Source organism: Lycium ferocissimum, chromosome 7 (assembly GCF_029784015.1).
Source record: "Lycium ferocissimum isolate CSIRO_LF1 chromosome 7, AGI_CSIRO_Lferr_CH_V1, whole genome shotgun sequence".
NCBI lineage: Eukaryota > Viridiplantae > Streptophyta > Magnoliopsida > Solanales > Solanaceae > Lycium > Lycium ferocissimum.
Window position 1 is genome coordinate 42,622,349 of NC_081348.1, and position 11,143 is coordinate 42,633,491.

Here is an 11,143-nt window from a genome sequence, read left to right on the forward strand (position 1 = left end):
AAATTCATACCCTAATTCATGGCCAACATTAAGAGTTTTGCACTGTTAGTCCAAATCCCTTTATATAATTGGGATAGAGGGGATAATAAAGACAAAAAATTACATAGAATATTTCTTCTCACTAGCTTAATTTTATTTGCCAAAATTATCTTGTAATCTCCCTTGTTCGTACGTTTATTTTCATGGGAGCAAAACGGAGGAAAAAAATAAAAAAAGACCAAACACGAAAGCTGGCATGTTTTGGAAGTTTCGGTAAATTCAGGAAGCACAACCAGAAGTGTTTGGATTATTTGCCAGCAGGTTTTGTCGAAGGGTTCAATCATCAATATAATGTCCACAAGATAGGCAACTCTGGATCCAAAACCAATCAACTATCGTTAAAGCTGTTGGTAACTTTGTGATAACACAACACAAACGTATCCTAGATATAATTCTTTTAAAATTAAGATAACGCTATATAAAATTCAAGTTTATAACAGTTAATAAGATAGCTGTATTTACTAAAAAAAATAAGATAGCTGTTTACTCACTGATTCAAATATTTGAGCACCCATGAAATTACTCGATAATTTCCATTTTTCACAATTTTACAATTTACAACTTGCAAGATACACTAGGAAATCATCAACTACAAACAGAAATGGTACTCTAAGAAAGTAAACTAAGTAATTTAGAACATCAAAGGAATTCAGTTAAGTCAATAGTACAACACTGCACTTGGTCTTTAGCATGTTTGCTCTTAATGTAGATCATATATAATAATCGAATGCATTTCTGCAGATACGTACAAGCAATGAACCTAGACTGTCATTTTTCAAAGAGTGAAGCTGGGAAGAAGTGATTTTTTTTTTATAATCAAACACTTGGGGTATGACTGGATGGATCTAACGTAACTTTAACAAAAGTAGATCGAGATTTGAAAATACTCTAATTAAATCAACGAAATCCAAAATCGGAGGCACATGCCACCAATATTATAGTAACTAATTATTCGTTCAAAGTGCGGTTCACATCATTCCCCTCATCACAAAATATTCATAAACCCAACAATCAACATACATACTACCCCTTTAACAACAACGGTTCCAATTTATGAACCACGCAAAAGATAATACAAATACAATAAGCCAAAAAATGCGTTTAGTGCCTGAAAACAACTCAAACAAGCAGCCTTTACCGTACCAAACCAAAGCTCATGTGCAACATTACCCTTTTTGCTTCTTTGTTTTCCTTTTTTCTTTTTTTAATAATGGTGGTTTTCAGATGATGAAAAAAGTGTTCAAACCTGATTAAATACACCTCGATTATACCGTTTATCCACTAAAATTCGGTGGACGAAAACAAACTTCCAACATATAACTCCTTAGGTGGATTAAAAAAAAATCACCTATGTAGTATTATTTTGCCTTTGAAGCTTTGATCTCAAAGTTTGCACCATCACTATGATGCACCTTGGTTGAGCAAACTAATCATACCCTCGTGATCTAACTTCTATACTCCCTCCGTTTCATAATAATTGACGTGTTTAGATTGGTACACAAAAAATTACTCACTCCTAGAAAGTAAGAAGTGGCTTTTACTAATTTTACTAATTTATCTTTAATCAAATAAGTTGAAAAAGAAGTACTATTATTTAAAATAGTTTCTTGATTATGTAAAACTCTATTTATTTAAATATAAGTTCGTGAAAATCACTTGTTTGTTTATTTTGAAATAAAATGAAAATGTAAAAACATAAGGAGAATTTTTTCTTTTTTAAAAAAAAAAAAAAAAAAAAAGAATTAAGATGGACCCTAGATTGAAACTAGGCAGCAATTTCCAAATCTTATTTTCAAACTCAAAATTTCCAAATTGACATAGAAGTCTCCGCTTACTCGAGATCTCACAATCTAAATTCAACATCGACATCATACTTCTGCTACAATTCTTCAGTTTCCATTAAAGATCTATCATCAAAAATCTTGTTCACGAATGAGAAACTACTGATTGCTGATCTACTGGAGCCAAATACTCAAAATTTATGCAAGTACTAACACTTGTGACTTCATTTTCAAGTATTTTGGAGGACTACAAAAGAGTGACTCCAAATGAGTAGATCATACAGCTAACTTAAATCACATGCAATGTCCACTCAAATTATTAACAGCCACGTAATGTGTACAGAAGTTCCACTAGATACAACAAAGTAAAAATCAAAGCACTGTCAGTTTCACTCAGAAATATCAATCTGAACCACCTAATCACAGGCCTAGTAAAAAATATCTGAAATTAAGCATCCCATAAGCATAATTATCGGTAATTCAGAAATTAAGTCAAGTGATTAACAATTAAAGATGGATCCTTTCTAGTTTTTAGGTTGAAACGGTAGCAAAAAGAAAGAGATCATAAGCCAAATATTCAAGCTAGAAACAAGGAGAAAAAGAAAAGTAAAATAACGACATTAAATTAAATTCTCCAAAAAAAAAAAAAAAAAAAGGGACAACAGAGCGAAATTAACCTCCATGGTCAATCTCTACAGCAATACTTTTGGCCTTTACTCTTCAGGTTTTCTGCAGAGGATCATATGCATTGGAGAGAAAATCCCTTTTTCACCACCTTGAGATAAATAATCAGCAGTCACAAACAACATCTCGTGAACATCAACTGTACCTTTTGGTGCTATTCCAAGAAAAGCAAGAATTGTAACCAAAATATGGTTCCTCCAGTAAGCAATTCTTCCCATTTTCAGCCTTGTCCACCATGGATTTGAAGGTGGCTTTGCCAAATCCTTTTCCTTCACCACTTCAAAACCCACTTTCTTAGCAACTTCAGCAATGTCCTTGTAACTTCTCAACCCTGGTAAAGCATCACCCCTTTCAATTCCATGAATAATCTCCACATGTTCCGGGTCTTCATGTTGGTACAATTCGGTTGTAACCCATTCATAAGAAACGTAAAAAGATCCGGGTTTTATGACCCGGTAGATCTCCTTGTACACTTCTTCAAGTTTAGGAGCATGACATGTAGCTTCGATGGAATAAGCTCCATCGAAGCTATTGTCTGCGAAGGGCATTTGCAGGAAATTCCCGCAAACGACCTCGCAGAGTGAATCGAGCCCGGCTTTTTTATTATGCATCCGGGCTCGTTTCACTTGGTACTCATTAATAGTAATCCCAACAACATTCGCTTTAGAATGGGCCGCGATAGCCCGCATCGGCCCGCCCACACCACAACCCGCATCAAGAATGCGGGCTCCGGGCTTTACGCCTAACAGATCGACAGCCATCTCTTCATGAACACGCGTGGCTTCACGATGAGATTTACCGGGGAGAGAAGGGGAAAAGTGAAAAGATTGACCCCAACCCCATTCGTAAATATCAGTAACAAGATTATAGAAAGTATCGACAAATGCAGGGACTTTATCGGTTTTTTCGATTTCTTTAGGGGTGCGGAAAAATGACCAGTATTGTTTATAGTTGTCTTGGACTTTTTCTTTGTCGATTGAACCACCAGAAAGGTTGACGCCGCGTTTACCCTTAACCTCAGCGGAGCCAAATCCGAAAACGAAAAAATAGATTGCGCCGGCGAAAAGGGCGGTACAAATGAGAATGAGAGAATCCATTTTTGGTGGATGTGAAAAAAGGGGAAGGTGAGAGAGCAAAGTGAAGCGTGAGAGAGCAGTGGGGTTTTATGAAGAGAGCGCGTGAAGATTCATATTACTAGTAGCAGAGAGGGTTTCGGTTGAGTTCAGATTGATGACAATGACAGCCAGCTGAACAACTAATGACACGTCTAACATAAGTTGCCATTGGTACATTAAGGATTTTTTTTTTTCTTTCTAAGGGGCCCTTTAGATATTTCATCTTTGCTGTCCCCACCATAAATACAAAGGTGAATTTAAAATTTGGACTTGAGTTTAATCGTTGAAATTATTTTACACGCAAATTTTATTTTAGAAGTTTTGAATTCTACATTTAACATTTATTAAATTTTTAGTAGTTTTACATTTAAATGTAAAAATTTCTAGATTTGGTTGAACTCGAATACTAAATCCAATGGCAGAGCCAGAATTATGGTTACAACTTACGAGATCCCAATAGCTTAAGTTGAAATTTTGTGATTTTGCTAAGGATTCATTTAATATGCATAAATAATTTATCCTGAACTCAATAAATAAATAAAAATTGTGACTCAAAAATCATAAACTAACAATCTTGGTTCCACCTCTAGATATATTCGCCTTTACCTACCGGATGTTTACACCATACAAACAACTTTAACCTTAACAATTGGACATTAAAGAAAAAATACATACACTTAATCAGTAATTAAGTAATAAATTTTTATATAGGAAATATATATTTTTTAATTTATATAGGATGTAAGCAATTTTTTCCGAGATATATATTTGTATATGTATACTATCCATTTGATTAGATTTTGATGCGAACTATCCTTGATTCCTTCTGACTAGCTTTTTATTCAACTTCTTTAAGAAGCACTTCTATAATACTAACAAATTTTCACGATTCACGCCAAATTTCCAGTATCAAAACAAATTAATCCTATTTAGTTGATATCTCATAGTATCATCAATTTGTGATTATTATGACAAGGGAAATGCCCAATCCTTTTCTATTTTTTGGTTAAGCATGGTATATAATTCCCAATGGAAAGTCTAATGGAATTTTGCACTTTTTGATTTTTGACGCCAGAATCCCAGTCCAAAGTCTCCATAAAAGATTACTTTTAAAAAGAAAAATCAAACTTTAAAGTTTGAATCTTGAAAACTGTGGGCTCCATGTTTATATCTCATTTTCCATTAACACAAAAAGATTATTCTACTAATACAGTTGTTGATATTTTGTAAAGATCTTTCGTACACGAGACAATCACGTTTCTCCCATATTGAAATGGGTGACAGCTTGATGAGGAATAAATATCCTCTCATCCCAACTTGATTGTGACATTTTATTTAGTAAGATTTTTTCTACAAACTAATGAATTAAAAAAATGCCTTCCAGGTAAATGCAGCAACAAACCCATGTAGTAATAATAGCAGTAGTAGTAGTAAATTATGATCTTTATGATTCAACCAATGCCCAGGTAACGTTTTTGGTTGAATCAGCCCAAAACACTTTTTATTGTTATTATCATATTCTAATTCTTTTCATTTGCTAAAACCTTTACCTTTTCTCCTATATATATATATATATATATATATATATATAGGCAATAGAAGAATGATGTCGCATCTCTCTTTGACCAACGATCTTATTTATCTTTTTTCTCTTCTTTTTTTTTTGACAATTTTCCCTATTTCTCTATTTTTTATTGTGCAAGAATAAATGTGTCAATTACTACTCCTCCACTCATATATTCTTTAATGTAAAAACTTAATGGTCTTTATTTCCATTACTCCCATAACTTTTTATTTTCATAACCCCTAAATAATTAATAGTCATGTTCATGGCATCATTTGATATTCCATATTGTTATCCTATAAATAGAGGCACTGTAAAACTTTGTTGTAATGATACACATCCTTGTGCTAATAGTTGCTAGAAGCCTAGAAGTGATTACCAATTGCAGGAAAGAAATATTTCTAAAACAATTATTTAAGCAAGGGATTCACTTTCTAATTCGTCTTGAGCTACGAGAGACTTATTTGTGGGATAGTAAGAGCTGGTATTCAATGCTAACATGCTATATTCCATGCCAAAATAGTTGAACTTCTATTTAAATTTTCAACGTGCATTTAAGTGTTGTTTTAGTCAGATTTTTAAGATTTTTGGTGGTTTACATGTTAACTTCGGGGCTGAGGATGTGTAACCATGTTTTCTCTTTACAGTTATTGCTTTTTATTTGAGATGACTGCTCTTTTTACTCTTAAATAGTTTTGGTCTCCGGTGTTGGGGTGTGAACCACTGAGATTGCTTCTTCATGTAAAAAAGTTATGAGTTTACATCTTAGGTAGAGTGCTGTAGATAGCTTTCATGGTGGTGAAAAGCTTAAAGACAATTTTTCTGCTAGTAATCATACCACTTGTAATTGAAAAGTTGAGATTGTTGTTCCAAAATGATAAAATAGCGTCATTTATTCAAATTACAGAAGTATTATAAATTTATAATTTTATGAGGACGTGACAGTCTTTTACTTTTTTTAGTCAATCCCTTCAACAATAGTTCTTTGGTTATAATTAGCTTATGCAGTTTTGATTTTGTTCGATTATTTGCAACTTAAAATATATAGGAAATTATTTAAAACTAATTCTAGAAAGTAGAAAGGTTATAATAAAATTTGCACATAAACTCATGCAAAATCTATACTTGTTAGAGATTTACTAAAAACTGTACTTTGTAACATATCATGCAATATACTTTTAATGATTATTTCTTTTCTTTATTTTACAACACATTTATCTTCTCTCATTTTTTGATTGTTTTCAATTTTTTTCTTTATATTATTTGAAGAATTTCAAAAGTCATTCTTTCTAACTTGTGGTACTTTTTGTATTCAAGAAGATCTTTTACATTACTAAAATAAGAGGAAAAGGCTATTACTTAATGCGTTCACTCTTTTTGACAATTAGGAAAGCTAACTATCCATGGTTAAAATGGAGAAAGTGTCAACTCTTGTGATGATGCATATTAGCTTCAGTCATTATTGTACACACACCATTATTTACGAGCAAAAGGAAAAGAAGCTTTCTTTTTAATTTTTTATTGTAGCAAAACATGTATGATTAATTCAATCAAGAAAAGATACTTATTGGACTAGGTGAACATAACTTCAACATTTGATTAGTTTAAAGTTTGTGAAAAGCACAAGTATAGTTTAATCAATTTCTTAATTTATATATTTATATTTTATTTGTGTTTATTTCAAATCCGAGGTATACATCCTTCAAGAATAAGATTTCGACACAATTTGACACGAAACAAAAAACGATTACAACATAATGTTTTAAATTTCACCTTAAAGGGTATGAGGAGTGGTCTTTCTAATGTTTTTTTTGTTGCTAATAAATTTTGTGTTTTATTCTGCAAAGTTTAGCTTCTCAATAAATGACTAATAATTATTTAAGTATTTTTATTTGTGAGAATTAGTATGTTTAGGATGAGAAATAAATCGAAGTATGTCCTTTAATAAACTCAATGTTATTTTTCTCATGATCGCGCGAAGCACTGGTTGTTTCCCTAGTTATAGTATTATAGTAGATCTAAAAGGATTCAGCCATAGGCCTGGTTGAATATCGTTTGTCCACAAATAAAACAAAACAAAACAAAGTACTAGATTTTTAGTAGTAGTTCATGGACCTCGAATTCCCACGTTCAGCATGCATTATGCAACAGTCCCACCAACAACTTGTTGGAAATCTTACAAAAAATACTTAATTATGAACACTGTACTGAATTCTTGAAAGCTTGAGGCATGACCAATGACGTTGTCCTTAAGGATATTTCACCCGGTGTAAGTGTATCCCTCAAGATTCAACAAGCTCTTCTAGTACAAAACTAGGGTTTTAATTTAACAAAGATATATCTTAACGTAAACCCAACACAATATAATATGGAAGAAGAATTTCTCTTGATTTGTGGTTTTGTATCTCCCAACAATGGAAAGATATGTTATAACTATATATAAGTGAGGATCCATGAGTTTTGTAGTTCTCATATCTTTAGAACTTTCATTTTTGACCTTTATTTGCATAGCTACCATGTACCCCATGTTTTGGTAAATTTTTGAAAGTTTGATGGCATTTATACTCCAAATGCAACAAAAGTGGTGTTAGAGGAGAACAAACAATTGATAAATGTTCTTGAATTCTTTCCAAAAGTTTGCTAAGGGTCCCACATATTATTCTACTACATGCACATATTGTTTGCCCAATCTCCATAAGTTCTACATTTTCACGGACCATTTGTTTTTTTTATTTTTTAAAGTTGCAGGCATACTCTAAGAAGGATTCAAGCCTTTTCATTGTATATCCAGCATAACTTTATTCTGCAGAACTTATGCCGGACAAGGCAAAGTTTCTATAAACTTATGTCGCCCGAATTAGTTACTACAACACTTCTGCCGGATAAATTCATTTCTACAAAACTTATGTCGGACAAGGCAAAGTTCTTATGTAACTTGCTCGAACCTTTGCCTTGCAATTTTTTTTTTTTCGACTCTGTTGGGGATTGAACCCAAAATCTCTGATTTCGTAGACCAGCGAATAAGAGTACTTTGACCCACAAATTTTCATTAAATGAGTAGTAGGGGCAAAATTAAAGACTAAAGACCAGTCCAAAAATTGCTATTTTTATATTTTGAGTTTGGGCCCGGACTCAGCACGGACCTCCAGTAACTAGTAGATATATATAGCCAAGGAATTTGGACAAGGCTAGCAACTGATAACGTTCAGAAATTATCAAGGCTATTCAATACTAATCAATTTGTCTGTTACAATTGATGATAATGGCTAATTATATGTAGTAATGGCCAACTAACGTATAAAACAATAAGGCTCTTTAGTAATTGTCTTTTTACAATTACTATTGAATGTCTTTAAAATATGAATGAAATAAAGACCCATTTGAATGGCATTTAGGGAATGAATTTAGATAAGAATTCTTTTCGAGATATCATATTAATTTTTTCAACACAACTCAGCTAAGAGTTGAGTCATCTTTTTTTCTTTTTTTTTCTTTTTCTAGAAACATAATAGAATAAAGAATGAGATAGTATATATCGTGTATTGATCATATAATCACTCTACGAATAGGCCAATTCTCTATGACCTCCTATCGTTCACGATATCCTTTGCTTCTTGCTAAAACAACTCTGACTTCCTATCGTTCACCATATCCTTTGCTTCTCGCTAAAACAACTCTTCGGTGGAGAAGTAGAAGCGATGGTCTTCTTCCTTCAACTTGCTTGTGTTATTGGATATTTTGTGATATTTAGAATGCATCACAAGTATCAATATATGAAAAATAGACTACCTAAAAGGAAGATATGACAATTACTTGGTGACATACAAAATAATAAAATTTCGGCCGAATATTCAACGGAAAAACAAATGTATCTAATCTGACTAAGAGCCCGTTTGGATTGGCTTGTAAGTTGGTCAACCAGGTTATAAGCCATTTTTAACTTATTTGGGTGTTTGACAGAAATAGAAAACAGCTTAAATTAAGTTAAAAAATGCTTAAAATAAGCCAAAACCAAGAAGTTGCTTAACCCCAACTTATTTATTTTTTTTGGCTTAAAAGCCATTTTGGTTTGACTAACAACTTTACCCTTTTATCCCTTATATTTTCTATTAATTCCAATACTGCCCTTACTTCTAAAAACCCTTTAAGCATTTTTATCCAAATATGTAACTGCTTATTTATAAAATAACTTGCAGCACTTGTGCTTTAAAGCCACTTTTTTTTAGCTAATCCAAACGGGCTCTAAGAAAACTGACAACTGTAAAAGTTACACTTAATATACTTTGTTAACTTTTCAAGAAAAATTGTAAAAACATGCAATAATAAGGAAATAATAAGGAACCCATAGGCTGGCTGAATCAACATGTGATGTCAAAACATGCAATGATAAGGAAATAAGATTAACACATGATGATCTACTAAAAGTCTGACTGAAATATATTAAATGCGAAATTACTGACTTAAGTTTAAAATATCTGAAATATATGCCAACAAGGCTAACATTTCAAAGTCTTCTAATATCTGACTGACTGGACTATGTCTATGAAGCCTCTAAATAATATCTATCTATGAAGCCTCTAAATAATACTAAAAGATACTGTCTAAAACTGGAAAGGCTAAAAGCAGGATAATGAGGAACCGGGGCTCACCAAGCAATCGATACGAAAGTCCTAAGCTGGGGCCGGACCGTCAACCTGTATATCGTTGCCTGCATCGCGAGATGCATGCCCCCAAGTAATAAAAAGGGACATCAGCACATTTGAATTGTAATGGTATGTAATGCAACTGAAAGAAGAAATACAAGTACTGAAACTGAACTAAACAAGAAAGTAAGAATCTGAAGTACTCCCCGCTCTGAATGAAGAATCACCTGTATAACTATAAATATAAACTGTGGCCTAGGGCCCAAATAATGTGCACAAAAACTGTGGCCTCAGGCCCAAGCAATACGTATGCATAAACTGTGGCCTAAGGCCCAAAAATACAGATACAGGTGTTCAACATTAAACAATTTACAAGACTGAGACTGGCTATAGCTGATGGGTGTACAAGGACCGGGTTGGTTCAGATTTTTTAAACACCAAACCAAACCAATTGCGTCGGGTTTTTAAATTTATACATCAAACCAAACCAATAAAATTCGGGTTTTTTCGGGTTATTCGATTTTCTCGGGTTATTCGGGTTTTTTTTCGGAATAGTCTTGATACAAAACATATAACTTTTACTTCAAATATTTCTTTAATCCTAGTAAGATACAACTATGTAATTAAGGTGTTTCAAAAGAAAATAACACAAAATGTGAGAAGAGTGATGACATTGTATTAAAATATTCAACAAAATATAATAAAATCGGTTAAAATAAATATTGCTAATTAATAAGCCATAAAGAAAATGACCATAATCTAAAAATACTAAGTCATGCTAAAATAAGTACGGCTAATAAGTATTAATTACATGACAAGAAAAAAAAAACTTAAGTTATGTATTTTCACTCTTTAAACCAGGTTATGCAAAACTAAAGAATAGATATCCAACATTATTGTCATTTCTATGGGTAAATTGAAATTCTTTTGTTAGTATTAGTGTTGAGTTGGTTTTGGTTTGGACTTTATATGAGTTACTAACATCAATATAAAACTTACTCACATTCAAAATCCTAAGTTCAAGCTTGAATAATATGATAATAGATGAAAAACTACGAAAAAAATTAAGAAATATTTATAAATTACATTACAAATAAATATTTTTATGTATAAAATATTTAAAAATTTAATACATGTAATGTCGGGTTGGTTTGGTTCGGTTTGACTTTTTTTAGCTAAAACCAAACCAAACCAATTATGGTCGGTTTTTTTTTTCCAACACCAAACCAAGTCAAACCAAACCACTAGTCGGGTTTTTTTCTCGGTTTATCGGTTTGGTGCGGTTTATCGATTTACTTTGTACACCCTTAGCTGATA

The 11,143-nt window shown here is 32.4% G+C and overlaps 1 protein-coding gene across 1 annotated transcript; it reads right to left on the reverse strand.

Moving 5' to 3' along the window:
- Positions 1-2,320: 2,320 nt before the first annotated feature.
- LOC132065186 (24-methylenesterol C-methyltransferase 2-like) lies at positions 2,321-3,705 on the reverse strand. The gene has a single exon (XM_059458452.1). The coding sequence runs from the start codon at positions 3,599-3,601 to the stop codon at positions 2,534-2,536; it is 1,068 nt and encodes a 355-aa protein (XP_059314435.1). The 5' UTR covers positions 3,602-3,705; the 3' UTR covers positions 2,321-2,533.
- Positions 3,706-11,143: the final 7,438 nt, after the last annotated feature.